At 40.1% G+C, this 17,437-nt stretch overlaps 2 protein-coding genes across 5 annotated transcripts in view; both read left to right on the forward strand.

Moving 5' to 3' along the window:
• LOC124869790 (aspartyl/asparaginyl beta-hydroxylase-like) overlaps positions 1 to 16,759 on the forward strand; it is a 42,004-nt gene extending 25,245 nt beyond the window's left edge. For all 4 annotated transcript variants that reach the window (XM_047367918.1, XM_047367920.1, XM_047367919.1 and 1 more), the window contains 8 exons: positions 7,834 to 7,923; positions 8,232 to 8,324; positions 8,621 to 8,691; positions 10,441 to 10,524; positions 12,325 to 12,964; positions 13,144 to 13,185; positions 13,263 to 13,313; positions 14,677 to 16,759. In XM_047367918.1, coding sequence (XP_047223874.1) covers positions 7,834 to 7,923; positions 8,232 to 8,324; positions 8,621 to 8,691; positions 10,441 to 10,524; positions 12,325 to 12,964; positions 13,144 to 13,185; positions 13,263 to 13,313; positions 14,677 to 14,684 — 1,079 coding nt within the window. In that variant the 3' untranslated portion in view covers positions 14,685 to 16,759. The remainder of the gene's footprint in view (positions 1 to 7,833; positions 7,924 to 8,231; positions 8,325 to 8,620; positions 8,692 to 10,440; positions 10,525 to 12,324; positions 12,965 to 13,143; positions 13,186 to 13,262; positions 13,314 to 14,676) is intronic.
• LOC124869791 (cilia- and flagella-associated protein 251-like) lies at positions 1,671 to 3,480 on the forward strand. Its single transcript, XM_047367921.1, has one exon. It carries the CDS (start codon positions 1,932 to 1,934, stop codon positions 2,475 to 2,477), a length of 546 nt encoding a protein of 181 aa, XP_047223877.1. The 5' UTR covers positions 1,671 to 1,931; the 3' UTR covers positions 2,478 to 3,480.
• Positions 16,760 to 17,437: the final 678 nt, after the last annotated feature.

The following is a 17,437-nucleotide window of genomic DNA, read 5'->3' on the forward strand; positions in this document are numbered from 1 at the left end:
GGAAACCTTTTCTCTCATATTCAGCAAACTGTAAAACTGCTGCGAAGTTATAAAAGATCTGAAGTTGTTGCTTTTACTTTATGGATCCGGTTGTGACATTTAGATGGCTCAAAAAGTGACATCAGCATAGAGAGACCTCTTATCTTAGTTCTATTTTTTTTTTTTTACAGCCAATTCTTCACCCGAGTCTTACTCTAGTCAGTATAGCTGTACTGCTAACAGCTGAGCCTTGTCCTTTATCAAAGGCTAAAGCTATTGGTCAGATTATCACAACACTAGTCTGTGTGTAGAGGGCAGCCATTTTTCCCCTCTATGGTTCATGCTGTCAGTGACTGTTGCAGGCTTTTAGCTGAAACCTGCTGCAGGTGTATGCGGTGAATGTAAAACAGGGTGTGTTTTTTTGAGTCAGAGTTTGGCGTGAACTCTCAGGGTTGTTATGAATGCAAGGCTGACACCTGAATTCAAAAACAGGCTTTTCTTGATGTTAAATGAACTGCCTGCAGCTTTAGATCATTGCACAAATTACACTTCACAAACCGAGACAGAGCAGAAAAACCAGAGCTTTATACAGAACTTTATAGCGAGTTTCACCTGGGCGGCCAAGTCCCCTTACTTTAGGCCCACCTGTTAACCAGGAAAACACTTTTATGCAGAACATGCTAAACTAGTCATACATAGGTATGGGCCCATTTTCTCACAATATGATAGAGGAAAAATACCATAGTTTCACAATATCATGTTTTCTACACAATTGGTTAAAATAAAAAATGTAATTGGTTGACACTTTCTGCACCATAACTGCCCACGTTTATAGCAACCAGAAATGGCAGCAGCTGAAGTAAGGGCAGCACTGCCCTTAACGCGTGCTTCAGTCGGGGAAAAAAAGTCCAGTCACACAAGAGCTTCCTCTGGCATCGGCTGTTAAGGAGTTTTAAAGCATTGGAAAGGAATACCGACAGCGTTTAAAACATTGATGCATGTATCTGCACATGACTGGTTACACCAGATGCCTTCTTATCCTCATCTTTTGAGTTATTACATATTACAGTTTCTGCCAGAAATACCAAGTTTACATAGCAACAATCCAGGGTTCCTCATTTGAACTTTCTTCCTCTAGTGACTGGTGCATCACTGGGTGAAAACGTTATAGACATAGAAAAGATGCAAAACTGATCCTCAATCTCCGCCATTTCAAGCCTGATAATCATGTTTTATATCTTAAAGATCCAAGCTGTCTGATACCTTTTAAAAAAAGTATGTATTACTCTACAAATTCCTATCTTCATATTCAACTGACGTTTGTCATCCTTGCTTTGCTGAGTTATCAACTTTTAAAGGTTGAATCAATGACATGAGGAGATCAGAGGGCTGTTTAAAAGCATTGTTTTGACACACTACGGTTCAGAAAATGTATGTAATACACACCTGTTAATTGTGTGTTACCAGCATATAGTATCGCATGACTTTTGCCATTGCTAGTTTGGTTCCTTTTTATCCCTGTTCCTCATTTTCTGTGTGTTCAGTTAAGCAGAGCAGGGAAGGAAACAAAGGTTGACAAGAACAGATATTTGGTGCTCAGGAATTTTAACCCTTATCTGGTTTTTTATGTAACATTAGATGATAAAACTGCAGAAGAGGCATGCAGAGGAGCTAAAAAAGGTATAGTTGCAACAGCCACATGCATGAAGCTGTGCTCTGTTACAAGTGTAGCCTGCACTAACGAGTGCTGTTTGACCCACTCATAAATGATTTTGGTCTTGGACTAAACAAAGTTTAAGAATACAAACTAAAACTCCCTGTTTTTGGTTTTCACTTGAATGAAGTCTCAGTTTAACAAGACTGGTTTGTAGGGATTCACAGCTGTTTGCTATGGGTAGACATCCTGAATGTATCCTGTGACACTCCCATGACAGCCTGCTGTGAACCTGAGCATGGTCTTGTTCCTCGGTCTTACTTTGATTGGTGAGACACCAAACAGTGTTGTTGATGGTTCTATCCCAGAAACACCTTCTCCGAGAGATGTTGGCTTGAAGCTTCGAGAGGCTCTGAAGCAGCAGCTGGCTATCATCCATGAACGTGTGGAGGCCAAGAAGCTCGCTAAGCTTGCCCTAGCTGAAGTCAGGCATCTGCTGGCAAAAGAAAAGGAGGAAACGGAGCTGGACCTGGGAAGGAAAGAAATTACTGCCAGAGTGAAGGAGAGAGTGGCCAACAGACTAAAAGAGGAGGAGGAAAATATGGAAAAAGAAGAGATTGACAAGGCTTTGGAAAAAGTGCGAAATAAAAAGGCTAAACAGAACGAAGAGGAAAAGGAAGAAGAGGCCAAAAAAGATGGAGTGGGGAAGAAAGCAAAAAAAGGAGGGGAAACGGTGCTGGGAAAGGAAGTAAAGAGTGAAGAAAAGGAAAAAGGCAAATCAACCATCAAAGAAAAATGGAAGAAAATGAATGCAGAGAAAAGTATTAAAGGAAGAAAGAAATAAACCCCAACTCTGTACATTTTACATGAAAGTTAATCCCATATGCAGCCATTTTTATTTAAAGTCAAGTCATGTTATGCTGAATGGTATTTATCTCGGCATTAAGTACCAAAAACCTACTGAAAGGTGGGATTAGTGGTCTGGGTCCGCTTTACCTTTTTTCAGGCAAGATTCCTGTTTTTTTTTTTTTTGTTTGTTTCTCCAGTGTTTGAATAAGATAAGGTGGACATTGGAATCAGCTGAGATTTGTGTACTGTTGAACCAGTTCATCTATTTGCTTTTGTGATGAGACTGATACCAGCTATCATAGAGCAAGAGGAACAGTGAAATAACCTCTAATATGACTTATTCACTTCCTTTCCCTGTGAGGGAAAATGGGAACAGTTTAGCTGAGTGAAAAAAGATTTTCATACACTTTTTGTGATTACAAATGTTACTTTCTCACCATAGAAATATTTTCTAGGGTTTTTAAGTGTAAAATAGCCATAAGTGTTGAGTGAGATCCAGTGAGAGGGCTACAATATAGCTGTTTTTACTTATATCCACTCTCCTTGCAGCAACTCTCCTCCAGGATTTATCAGAAAAATAGATAAGACTGCCTAAAAAAACATGAAACTGTTTTTGCTGAATTAAAAATCTTTATTTCCTGTTAAAAATGTCAGAATTTATGTTCTGAGGCTTAACATTAACAAGCATTTATGTTGTACCTTTTTATGACTTAAATTATTTCAATTGAAATATGAAAAACTGGTAAATGGTACAGAATTAAAAATGGAAAGAATCTGATGATCTACTAACCATAAAGCTCCAGGGTTCCTACGTTTTAACTTAGATTCTTTGGGATAGTCAATTCTTTAGAAAAATAAATTAACGAATGTAGCTTGTAAAATGTAAGGTAAGTTTATTTATATAGGGCTTTTCAGCAACGAGACACTCAAAATGCTGTAATAAATTAATAAATGTAATAAATTGAATTTTCTCTAGCCATTAAAGACTTCTCATGTAACTACTTTTGAATTATTTATTTATTTTTTTGTAGAAATTGGCATGGGACATTGGGTGTTCTTCATACATCCATAACTATATTTTGTATCAGGAAAATATTGCTTCCCATAGCCTTACTGCACAATGGATGCTGTATCATACACCGTTTGATCACAAGCTAAGCCAGCCTGCCGCAGATTTTTTTTTTTTTAGGAGATTATTTCAACACTAGTGCTGCAGGACCTAACTGTCATTTATACTGCAAATATGCAACACTACTACATAAACAATGCATCTTCAGCTGAAATGGTTCAGCAATGACAACTTTACTTAATCTCACACTGCAGACGTTTTACTCACCACTGAAAGCTGGATGTTTCAGACTGATTGAAAAAACTTATGCGATTACTTACTTCCTGACCCAGCCAGGAAGTAGCAGAACACTGAATTCCACTGCATTGTTCTCGGTATACAAGCACTATTCAGAACTGGAGATAATCAGAAACAACACACACTTCAGACATTACGGCACTTGATGTTTGTTACTCAGTCTCTTTCATGTTCTCATGCTTAAACTCATGTAAAAGAAACCGCCAACTTGCATAGCCAGATGGGAAATGGTGTGACGGCACCTTTCGGTTTTCACTGGTAACTTCATAAATGTTGCTCCCAACGGTACCCATTAAATGCCTGAACAGTTTTTAATTGCAGTTTCATTATTTCTTGTTAACCACATTGTTTAACAGTGGAAAAAAATGGGAGAAAATCACCCCTTTCAAATGTATAATGTAAACTGTAAGAACCTTCATTACTGGATAGACAGGATTACAAAAGGACCCATACCTCAACAATATTGTAATGTTGAATTGCAAAGAGAAACCTCAGTCTGCAAAAGAAACCCAAAGCCATTAAAAGAGGTTGATCAGAAATGGTTAGTGGGAATTGTGTTGTTCAATAACTGGTGTTGTTCCATTACACCGTAACAACACCAGTTATTGCTAGGGTTGCGTTAAGCAGTGGGTTTACTAGACCGGGTTCATAAATATGACTTTTCTTCAGTAAGGTCACAAATGTGTATCTTCAGTAGTCAAAGATTTGTTACCTGACGAACGTTTTCACATTTTCTCATGTTGCAACAAACATCAGTGTAAGTTGATGGGTTTTAGTGAACATACAGCTAAACACATTGGAGACCAAGGAATAAAGCAGGTCTGGGAAAAAATGTGGAGACGTTTAAAGCAGGGTTTAGTGATAAAATGATGTCCCAAGTTTTAAACGCCTCACAGAGATGGTAGGTTTGCAGTTTTGCCATACTCTTTCTAAGACCTGTATGTCCACCTAAACAAAACTGTCTGAACTCGCCAACCCCACCATGAAATATGGCAATGGCAGCATCATGCTGTGGGACACCTTTCTTCAGTGGGGGCAGGGAAGCTGGTCAGATGGATGGAGCTAAATACAGGGCAATCCTAGAGGAAAACCTGTTATGTTAAGACAGGCTTGGAACTGTGCTGGAAGTTCACCTTCCAGCAGGACAGCCAGAGCTACACTGGCATTGTTTAGATTAAAGCATATTGATGTGTTAGGGTGAGTCCAGTCAAAGTCCAGACCTAAATCCAATCTGTGGCAGGAGTTGAACATTGTTTTTCAGATGCTCTTCATCCAATACAGGTCCTTCTCAAAATATTAGCATATTGTGATAAAGTTCATTATTTTCCATAATGTCATGATGAAAATTTAACATTCATATATTTTAGATTCATTGCACACTAACTGAAATATTTCAGGTCTTTTATTGTCTTAATACGGATGATTTTGGCATACAGCTCATGAAAACCCAAAATTCCTATCTCACAAAATTAGCATATCATTAAAAGGGTCTCTAAACGAGCTATGAACCTAATCATCTGAATCAACGAGTTAACTCTAAACACCTGCAAAAGATTCCTGAGGCCTTTAAAACTCCCAGCCTGGTTCATCACTCAAAACCCCAATCATGGGTAAGACTGCCAACCTGACTGCTGTCCAGAAGGCCACTATTGACACCCTCAAGCAAGAGGGTAAGACACAGAAAGAAATTTCTGAACGAATAGGCTGTTCCCAGAGTGCTGTATCAAGGCACCTCAGTGGGAAGTCTGTGGGAAGGAAAAAGTGTGGCAGAAAACGCTGCACAACGATAAGAGGTGACCGGACCCTGAGGAAGATTGTGGAGAAGGGCCGATTCCAGACCTTGGGGGACCTGCGGAAGCAGTGGACTGAGTCTGGAGTAGAAACATCCAGAGCCACCGTGCACAGGCGTGTGCAGGAAATGGGCTACAGGTGCTGCATTCCCCAGGTCAAGCCACTTTTGAACCAGAAACAGCGGCAGAAGCGCCTGACCTGGGCTACAGAGAAGCAGCACTGGACTGTTGCTCAGTGGTCCAAAGTACTTTTTTCGGATGAAAGCAAATTCTGCATGTCATTCGGAAATCAAGGTGCCAGAGTCTGGAGGAAGACTGGGGAGAAGGAAATGCCAAAATGCCAGAAGTCCAGTGTCAAGTACCCACAGTCAGTGATGGTCTGGGGTGCCGTGTCAGCTGCTGGTGTTGGTCCACTGTGTTTTATCAAGGGCAGGGTCAATGCAGCTAGCTATCAGGAGATTTTGGAGCACTTCATGCTTCCATCTGCTGAAAAGCTTTATGGAGATGAAGATTTCATTTTTCAGCACGACCTGGCACCTGCTCACAGTGCCAAAACCACTGGTAAATGGTTTACTGACCATGGTATCACTGTGCTCAATTGGCCTGCCAACTCTCCTGACCTGAACCCCATAGAGAATCTGTGGAATATTGTGAAGAGAACGTTGAGAGACTCAAGACCCAACACTCTGGATGAGCTAAAGGCCGCTATCGAGGCATTCTGGGCCTCCATAAGACCTCAGCAGTGCCACAGGCTGATTGCCTCCATGCCACGCCGCATTGAAGCAGTCATTTCTGCCAAAGGATTCCCGACCAAGTATTGAGTGGATAACTGTACATGATTATTTGAAGGTTGACGTTTTTTGTATTAAAAACACTTTTCTTTTATTGGTCGGATGAAATATGCTGATTTTGTGAGATAGGAATTTTGGGTTTTCAAGAGCTGTATGCCAAAATCATCCGTATTAAGACAATAAAAGACCTGAAATATTTCAGTTAGTGTGCAATGAATCTAAAATATATGAATGTTAAATTTTCATCATGACATTATGGAAAATAATGAACTTTATCACAATATGCTAATATTTTGAGAAGGACCTGTATGTCTGAGCCCTGGCTATTTTGCATGAAAGAATGGGCAAAGCTTTCAGATGCAGAACTGGTAGAAAGGTGGTTCTACAAAGTCTTGATTCAGGTAGCCTGCTTCCAAATAAACACATTTTCAGACTTTAATTTGTGAAGTGTTTTTAAAATTAATTATTAATTCATTCACAACCTTTACTTATATACAGGGATTGGACAATAAAAACTGAAACACCTGTCATTTTAGTGTGGGAGGTTTCATGGCTAAATTGGACCAGCCTGGTAGCCAGTCTTCATTGATTGCACATTGCACCAGTAAGAGCAGCACAAGAATCTAGCACAAGAATACTTGTGCTAGATGGGCGCGTCATTGCCAAGGACTACCGAACCATTCTTGAGGACCATGTGCATCCAATGGTTCAAACATTGTATCCTGAAGGCGGTGCCGTGTATCAGGATGACAATGCACCAATACACACAGCAAGACTGGTGAAAGATTGGTTTGATGAACATGAAAGTGAAGTTGAACATCTCCCATGGCCTGCACAGTCACCAGATCTAAATATTATTGAGCCACTTTGGGGTGTTTTGGAGGAGCGAGTCAGGAAACGTTTTCCTCCACCAGTATCATGTAGTGACCTGGCCACTATCCTGCAAGAAGAATGGCTTAAAATCCCTCTGACCACTGTGCAGGACTTGTATATGTCATTCCCAAGACGATTTGACGCTGTATTGGCCGCAAAAGGAGGCCCTACACCATACTAATAAATTATTGTGGTCTAAAACCAGGTGTTTCAGTTTCATTGTCCAACCCCTGTAAGTAAGTCCCATTGAGAAACAAGGTCTCATTTTTCATGAGAGGCCTAATTAAGCCATCATAGAAATCCTAATTCTTACTTCTACTTTAATTATTTTCTACCTCTATCACAGAAAAGTCCCCCAAAAATGTAGAAGTTTGAGGGTATAGTGTGACAATGTGAGAAAAACAATTACAGGATGTGAATACTTTTTATATGGCACTGTACATATGACAGTATTAAACATACAATGCTCTTTATACCTGTACTTTACACATACATAAGCCCTATCAACAATATGCTCATTATTTAATGTAGGGCTGAAAGAGAAGGCTGTTGTCACCACCACCTGTAGCCAGGAGGCTGCTTCTCCTGTGGATGCTGATGAACCTGAACAAACACCTGAAGGTACCACATGTTCTATATTTGGTCTTCACAAACAGATTGCTGGTAGAAGGAACCAAGGTACTGAGTGGGACATTACTTCATATTACAAGCCTTACAGATTAAAATGTATCACTGAAACGAGGTAGATGGTATTGATGTATTTCAGAAATGTATTTTTAAATGTATTTCTTTAACAAATGATATAAAACAGTAATGACCTGAAAGAGTCCTCATCCTTAAAGAGATCCGTGGAATTTCTACCAGGGTTTTCAGCCAGTAGCTCTTTGGTGCTGAACTACAATTTTCTTCATGTCCTGATCTTTTGCCAGCCATAATTGAAGTTGACCCTGTGCCTGTGGAAGATGTGACTGAGGAAGAGATTGAAGCTGTTGTGGCAGAAAATACTGTTGCGCAATCACCAGGTAACCGTCAGCCAATCATTTATTATTATTATTATTATTATTACTCTCCTGATACTGGGTCCATGATATCTGGTTATCATTCACATTTTTCTGTGTTGTGAGCATGAGTGGGCATCTCTTTCAGCTTCTTTCTTAGCAGCTATCTTTGAGGTTTCTGGAGCAGTTTCGTTGAGAGATTGTCTAACTTGATGTAGAACATTCAGCAAATATAAATCTGTGGTCCTGCATCAGTAATAATGAGAAAATGTTTGTTTCAACAAAAAGACATTTGTGTACACCTCTCTTCTCTGTTCTAGAACCTGAAGTACCTGCTGAACCTGAGGTGGTAGCACCTGAGCCTGAACCAGAGCCCGTGGAGATTCCTGAGGTTAGAACGGTCCAAATAGTAAATGCTAAATCCCCAGCTTAGATTTTATGTTGGTATGTTCTTTCAGTCTAGATACATCTTAAACTGTTTTAAACTCACACATTTTCTGTTGTTTCTTGATTGATGACCAGAAACCAAAGAAATGAAAGAGGTCACAATCAGTCTGGTATGTCAGCAAATTTGAGCTCCTTTATAAAAATACATTTTGTCATCATACCAACCCTGAAGTATTCAGTTAGTCCCAAATAACCTTCTAAAAGCTGGGAAGAGTTACAAGGTCATGTCCACCCATCTACAGTCAGGAAGATTGTTCAAAGATGGAAAACACTTAAACAGCAGCCAATCTTCCCCCTAAGCATCCTGTAGTTAGCATGTTAAATGTTTAAGGTCGGAACATCATGATCATGAAGTCCAGATGGTTTGTTGAAAAAAAGCTTCTTCTGTTCAGAGTATAATGGCTTCAATTTAAAAGTTGCATGTAAAACAAGTCCTGGTGCTTCTGGATCAATCATGAAACCACACAGATGTTTGGTTAAGATCCACATCACCCATCTATGCGAACAGCTGCTTTCTAGTATAGACTCAACAACAGAAGTTACAGACGTGGTAAATGTTAAAAAGCACGTGTTAAGGTTTTAAGGGTGAGTAGATATAAATGGACTTTTCACAAAGTCAGGAACCAGAAACTTGTAACAATAAAGGACTCTTGACAACCAAACCTCCCAGAACCAAGGGTTTGTGAAAAAAGTGAAGATTTTATTTAAAAACAAGCAGTTAAAGGTTCTTCTTTTCATAAACACCCCAAAACCTCCTCAATAACATCAGTTCTAAGCTTTTCTATAATGCATGAATAACATGCAGGGAGGGAATAAAATGGGGAAAAGCATAGAGAACGGATTCTCTATGGCAAGGAGGGAGTTTTTGGCGTTCTGTTGCTGGAAGCCTTAAATGGACTTCCTTTCCACCCTCAGTGGTATATCACTTCCTTAGCCTTCATGGAAGCTGGTTGCTGCAGGCTCCTCCAGCCCTCAGATGGTCCACCTCTCCTTCAGACGGATGGCCTCTCGTGCCCCCTGTCCACGGCATAGTTTTCTCCCTCTCTTGTGAATACTTGGTTTCTGCATTGAAACCTAAAGGAGGGAACATGAGTGTCTGTTTCTTTTCACTTTTAGGAGTCATAACAATTCTATTTAATTTAGATATAATTTATTCAGTTTTTAAATCCAGTGCATTAAAAATGTTTCATCTTTTTTTCCAACAGAAATATGAGCTTTAGAAAAACGGAATATTGTATTATGACCTGTGATAGCAGCACAAAGTGTGAAGAGAAAAGACCAGAAATTAGTTCTTCAGGATGTAAAGTCAAATGATTCATTGGAATTTCCTTCATAACATTTGAAATTTTTTTTTATTCCTTCAACATTTGTTGTTTTTAATATAATTTAGGCAAGTACAGGGACGTTCATGCCTGCAAAGTTTATAAAACATCAGTTTGATAATTAGTAGAACCACATATGGATTGTGGTCAGACTGGGTTTAGGTATACATTTGTACCTGCTGCATTTGTGCTTGTGAGGTTGACATTGTTGTAAAAGAAAGTCCTTGAATGTAACAGATTTTAGGATAGAAAACATCTATTAGCCCTGCTTCCAGCTTTGATCTTTTCTTACCAGTTGGGTTAAATGTTAAATTTGAAGTGTAACGTTTGTGTAAAGGCTGGTAATATCAAGGTGGTGTTTTATGTTTTAGGTGATGGAGGAAGATCCAGAGGTGCTTGAGGAGGAGCTTCCTTCTGTGGATGAGGATACACCTGAAGACCAGGCTGAGGAGGAGGTCTGTGATGGTGCTGCATCATGATTGTGCAGGAGTTTAATACTATTACTTCAGCTGGAAGTATGGATGCATACGGTGGAATAGAAGTATCTTAACAGAGTTAAAACACACTCAGTTCTGTTGTCTATTACGTTAGGTGTCTGATACATCTCAGTAGATACATGTTTTATATCAGTAATTCAGCTCAAAAGGTGAAACTCAAATAGACCATAAACTTATTTAGATTTAACAAACAGTTCAGCTTTAAGCGCTCATTTCTGTTAAGTTTGATTATTGTTTGAGCAAGTATGGAGAGCAGATACTTTACAGTACATGGAACAGAGTACCTTTTACATGAGGTACTACAGTTTATTAATGTAACACAGTTTCACAGCAAAGGTCATCTCAAGGCCCATTGCAAGATAGAGATCCAGTTGATTAACAGAAATACAGTATAAAAATCAATAGACTGATTCAAATTCAATTACATGTATTCCAATTAAGTCTTAGTTCTACAACATTGCAGTCAAGTTTTATATCCCCATCCACACAGAGCACAGAAGCACTGGTCCAGGAATACTTTCTGTAGCCCCTTCATGTCATCCTTTCTTTCCTAGATCTATATGTTTGTCAACCCTTGTGACCAAATGAAAAGTGGCAGTGGTGACTAGTGCACACAGAGCAGGTTCCAGTTCTTGTTTGATTGAGAAATATGCTGATCTAAGCATCTGATGGAGATCATGACATGCTTAAGATTGTATTGCTTGTATTAAAAGCACTAAACACTTTGGGCAGCCTGTAGGAAATCCAAACAGGAACAATCTTCTACAAGTTAAGGCTTTGAGTTTTAAGCCATGCCCTGTTATTCCACACTTACAGCCAAATGATCTGAACGTTAACATGGTCCACACAATATCACATCGTATTGTATGATGTCAAAAGGAGGAAGTGATGGTTGTTTTTATTGTGTACGTATGGTTTGAAAGAGGCAGTGTGGGCGGGTTTCCTGCTGGAAAATGAAATCAGCATCTCCTTAAACAGAGGGAAGCATGAAGTGCTTTAAAGGTTCCTGACCAATAGCAGCAGAAGACATGGACCCAAAATCATCACTGAGTGTGCAAAGTTCACACTGGACCTCAAGCTGCTTGGTTTCTGAGCCTCTCCAGACTCTTAACCACACACAGTAAGATGCTTCTGATGTTCACTCTGGTTCATCAGTGACTTTCACACAAGGAATCCTACAGTTGTAGCCCAGGTCCTGGATACCACCGCTGCTTGCAGTAGCTCTTGAAGCTCTGCCGTCCATGTCTTTTAAATATTCCTCCAAACTCTTAAAAAAGGTTTTGCTTAACAGGCTTCTCAAAGCTACAGTTTTTCCCGTTGCTGTGTACCTTCTTGACAATTTTTCCTTCCACCAAACTTTCAGTTACTACGCCTGGATAGAGCACTGTAGCAATATCAAGTGTTTTTCTAGTCATATCGACCACTCAACGACCACTTTACACTAGAGCCACATTCACTCGATCTTGTTTTGTAGCTCACTCTTCTTATGGAGGATCCCTGTCTGCTGGGCAACTGTCAACTCAGCATTACTCAATGGCCTACATAGTTATAAGCCATAATTATTAAACCTCAAATAAAAGCTTGAAATACATATTCCTGTGTGTAATGAATCTGTTTTATTTTTTGAATTGATTTATTAAAATAACAATTGCTATGCTATTGTAATTCCTTGAGATGCAGCTGTAGGATTGTTCTACAAACAGGAACTTTAGGTGTGTTTTTCATAAATTGAGTCATTTCTGCCATTGTATGACTCAGGTTGCTCCTGAAGAGGACGAGGCAGCAGCTGGGGAGGAAGCAGAGGAAATGGCAGGAGATGAGCCAGCTGAGGAACCAACAGAAGAGGCCAGGGATGCACTCGAGGAATCTTTTTACGAGGCAGTGGAACTAACCGAGGTGAATTCTGATGACTCCATAGAATGGGAGAGTGTTCCTGTTGAAGAATCTGTTGAGGAGCCAGTTGAGCTGGAGGATACTCCAGCTGAAGAAGAGGCAGAGGAGACCTTTACAGAAGAAGCTGTTGAGGAAGTAGCAGCCACAGAAGAGGAGACTGCTCCCTCAGAAGAATCTGCAGAAGAAGCTGTCGAAGATGTGGCTGAACTGGACGAGGTGGGGGAAGCTCATTCAGAGGAGCCTGCTGGGGAGGTGGCACCAGAAGAGGCTTTTGTTGCAGAAGATGAAGCTGTGGAAGAGACTGCATTCGCAGAGGAACCTGCTATAGAAGAAGTAGCTGTGGAGGAGGACACATTCTTAGCGGAACAAACTACAGAAGAAGAAGCTGTTGAGCAGCAAACTGATGATGAAGAGGCAGTTACAGAAGAGGAAATCGAGGAGGCCACCGATGAAGCTGGCATGGAGGCAGCTCCTGAAGAATTAGATGAAGATCAAACATTTCCAGGTAAGAAAAACTCATAAAAATAAAAACAAACATCTAGCGCTGAAGTTCACATAGTCTAGTCTGTGTTTGGTTCTGATGAGCTTAACATGGTTTGGTTCTCAAGCAAACAAGTATTTATTTACATACCTGTATTTTAAGGGTCACACTCATAGTGTCTCTTTTTCATTGATAACTTACAGACACAGATGAAATGACAGAAGAGGTAGAGGAAACAGAGGAAGGTAGGTGCTCATTGTAAATGGTTTTCCCTTTTATAATGGTCCTCATGGACTCACTTTTCCATCTGTGTGTTTCAAAGCTGCAGCAGCCTTTGCTGAGACAGAGGAACAGCTTAAGGATGAGCCCACAGGTAAAAAGTCATTTTAACATTCCAAATGAGAGCTGCAGAGATGGGGTACAGTGGCCTGGAACTTTAGTCAAACTAGTACTACAACCCTGTGTATTTTATTAGGAGTTTATGTGATGCACCAAAGAAATGATGAAGGTGGAGAAAAAGGAAAAGTAATTTAATGGCACAACTAAGAGTGTGGCATGCATTTATTTTCATACAACTTTAATCTGATACCCTAAATCAAATCTAGCGCAACCAATTGTCTTTAGAAGCCACCTAATCAATAAATACAATGGACCTGTGTGTAATTTAATTTCATTATAAATGCAGGAGTCCTGTTTCTGGCCTCAAAGGTTTGTTAGATAACATTAGTGAACAAACGGCATCTTAAAGACCAGGGAACCCAGCAGACAAGTCAGACAGGAAGCCGAGGAGAACTTTAAAGCAGCATGAAATAATATTCAACACTTTAAATGTGTCAGAGAGCTCTGCTCAATCCATCATCTGAACATTGAAAGAGGACGGACCAACTGCAAACATACCAAGACATGGCTGTCGACCTTACCTGAGACCCAGGCAAGGAGAGAATGAATTAGAACCCCATGGAAACTGAGTGAACTGCAGAAACACACATCTCTGAAAGAATCTGTTGACAGGACAACTATTAGACAGTCACTCCACAAACTTGGCCATTCTGGAAAAGGTAAGAAGAAAGCTTTGTTTAAACAAAGTAATGGCTGATCACAGCAAACGTGATAAAAGTTGCTTTTTTCAGAGGAAAACAGAGTAGGACCTTTTGGTGTACAAGCCAAAGTTTAGCATAACACAGCACATCAACCCTAAACACACAATCTCCACTGTGAAACATGGCAATGGTGGCACCATGGTGCTGAAGGAACGAGAGTTTTTCCATGGCAATCCTGGAAAAAAAATAACAAACCTGTCAGACACTACTGTTAGGATAACCTATGGACGTTTACTCTTTGTTTGGATGGGGCTCCTAACATATTTTAGTGCAGGTTCACTCAGTCGTGTGCAGATGAAACTTACAGAAAGGTTGTTCTCCCACTTTATAAATTCTGTGCGTCGGTTAAAAACATCTTAAAATTAAATGACTAGTGTTTCAGCTGCTCTCCTACACACAGAGCTGTCTGTGGATGTCTGACCTCGGCAGATCATGCAGACCTGGGCATGCAGTAGACAATACAGTCTCTCTTAAATTTTACAGGCCGTTAAGGAAAACACCTGCTTGTTAAATCATTAACATAACGTCAAGTTTGTATTTACGGTGTTCAGGTACCATACAGGAGTTCCGTCTGCTGTAAGGCACCTTCCAAAAGGTGTTGGTAGATGTGTTGACTTGTTTTCTTCCTTCCTACAGAAACGTAGAGGCAGCAGCAGTCACTGTGCTGATGGAGCCGCGACCCACTATGGATCGGCACTATCTGAGCATGCTCAGAATGATGCATCTCTCCACGTACAGAGAAGTTTCCATGACAACCCTACTCCCATCTTCAATTCCTCTTTTTAGAACGTTCCTTTAGTAAAATGTGAGATGATGGATGAATTGTTTACTAATATGGTATTTCTCAGTTTCATTCCTTTATGCATCCTTTTTTTTTATTTTGCATGTAAATTGCCCGATTTGCTGACAGTTTTGAGGGATATGTGTGTCTACCCTACAGTATCAAACAATTTCTCAGCTTCATTTTCAAGTCTGAATATTTTTTGTTTTTATATGGAGCCAGATTCTGCTGCAGTTTTATTAACGTTTGTGTATTCAAACTTTGAGGTCTGGGGGCGACAAAATCTAAAACAATTGCTCTGAGTGCAGCCGGAAACCCTTTCTGCCTTCCGACCAGTAACACTCTTTTCTTTTTGTCTAGTTAGTCCAGTCAACTCTGCTCCTTCTCATCATACTCTCAATAAAATGTAAGATCAACTCTGGCCAGTTTAGATTCTATGCAAAGGGGTGCTAGCATGCCCTCCCCACTCCTGACCAGGTAAAATACCACTCCTGGATGAGCCATATGCTAAGACTCTGAGGGAAAGGTGTGTGTGTGTGTGTGTGTGTGTGTGTGTGTGTGTGTGTGTGTGTCTGCACGCAGTTGGGTTTGTCTGTTGATGAGCGTTTATCCAATCAGTTCTTTCTGAGCCCTTGTAATCAGGTTGTGCCGTTTATTTCGAGACTTTACTCCTCTCGTTCTTCCCCTCAGTGTGATTGTGTATTTCTTCTGTAAACTCCTAGCTGTTTCTTTATCTCATTACCTGAAAAGAAAATAAGTGTTCTTAAGTTTTAAATGAAAACTTGAGGTCATTAAGTCTGAACTGTGATGAACATGATGTCCTGTAGAACATGCACTACTTTTCCCTTCAACATGCCAGCTGTGGATTCAGGCAGGATTAAAGCATCCAAACGCTCCTGTAAAACATGACTCACCTCCGACTCATGAAGGGTCACAGATCAGCCGTTATGTTTTTGAGGAAATCCGACTTCAGCTAGCTGTGGGTCAAATAGTATTGTTTAACATGGGGAAATGTACTTCCTGCTTCTGTCCTAAAGGGACAACTAGGGACAATTTTATTTGATCATTTCCGTTTACCTTTGTGACATGTGGACCTAATGAAATATCAGACAAATTCACTGAACTTTACATTAACTCAGAATACAGAGCATTTAGCAGGCTAATCTGCAAATAAAATCAGCATCCATCACCATGGATCCGATGAGGTCCAAACCACACACTACCAAACTGAGATACTGACCAAACTGTTCAGTCCATGAATCGCTAGTTTGAAAGGAGCAGCTTGGTTTTTGGTGTCACAGTCCCTGTTTGTCTCTAATCCTATAACGATCACTTTGTTTAAGGATGTGTGCTAGCTGTGTTTTTTTGTCCTGGTTTGTTCGACGTCTCACTCTTAAGGCGTGGACTGAAAGACCTTTTTATTGTTGAACATTACAAACTTTAGTAAAAGAGCTTCTAGATTTTTAAAATGAACATTTATAAAAGTATGAGAAAAGATGTGAATTTAACTTTTCAGAAAAATCTTTTAAGAAGCCATAAGCTGTTTGACAGCCAGGTTGGAGGGACCAGGCCACTTTCATTGTATAACAAAACAAAAGGAGGCACAATTGCCTAAAAGGCACAGAGCAGCCAGATCACACCAGAGAATCCCTGTGAAACAGTTCATTAGTAATGTGTAATCTACAGTGCCTGAGCATCCGGACCCTGTGCAGGGTCTTCAAGCATCAGGAGGTACAAGTGTGCAGGGAAGCATACATTAGAACTGGCTGCCTCTGTCTCAGTGTTTTCTGTTTTTCAGCCTGCTGCTGTTCTCTGGACAGTGACTGTAGTAAATAAATTATTCTGATGCCACGATGGTTTGTTTTTAATTTTTGAAGTGGCATCATTTTCTGTAAAAACTGTTTTGGAAGCTATAATAAAAGGTTTGGGACAAACATGTCCAGGTTTTCATTCTTTTAATAATGTACATATTGCTCAGTGTATTAAGGTTCAAACTCTTTTAGTGTGACCTGTGAGGCTCAAGCTACACAACCCCCGGTAAATAATATGGAATCTCAACTTTTGGAAAATGTTGCTTTAATCTTTTTGGGCGATATTTAAAGGAACCCTTTTTAATTTAGATTATAATATCAAGTCAGTTAAAAGTGGGCACAGAGATTCACAAAGATTCTTGGAATCCTCTCAGAGCACGCCTATTTTAGCCTAAAACTTACTTCTGTGTCTTTCCAAGGACTCCTAGCTTAAGAGTGATTGTTATCTGCTGAGAATGGCTCTAAGCAAGGAGACGTCAGAAATGACTGTCTTAATGAGGATATATGGTTGACCCCATTGCTAGGCGTGACAGTTTTCTAAGAGCTGTGATTGGTTGTTAAAGTGCCGGTCACATGCCTTCCCCACATGCTGGTGAGCATTTTCGAAAGAAATCTCTGCACCAAGGCCCCCTGGGACCACAGAGAATGCTCCTGAGGTTGCAAAGATACAGTCTTACAGTGACCTGCAAGCCTGGCAAGGAGCTTCATATTGCTGATACCCTGAGCCCTGCATTCTTATGAGAGAACAAAGAGGATTTGTTGGAAAAGGAGCTGAAGGTAAACATGGTTACACCTCAACTACCCA

Source organism: Girardinichthys multiradiatus, chromosome 6 (genome assembly GCF_021462225.1).
Source record: "Girardinichthys multiradiatus isolate DD_20200921_A chromosome 6, DD_fGirMul_XY1, whole genome shotgun sequence".
Taxonomy (NCBI): Eukaryota; Metazoa; Chordata; class Actinopteri; order Cyprinodontiformes; family Goodeidae; genus Girardinichthys; species Girardinichthys multiradiatus.

Excerpts from the sequence above, each read along its gene's own strand:
- LOC124869791 (XM_047367921.1), top strand. The coding sequence starts at position 1,932 with ATGGTCTTGTTCCTCGGTCTTACTTTGATTGGTGAGACACCAAACAGT.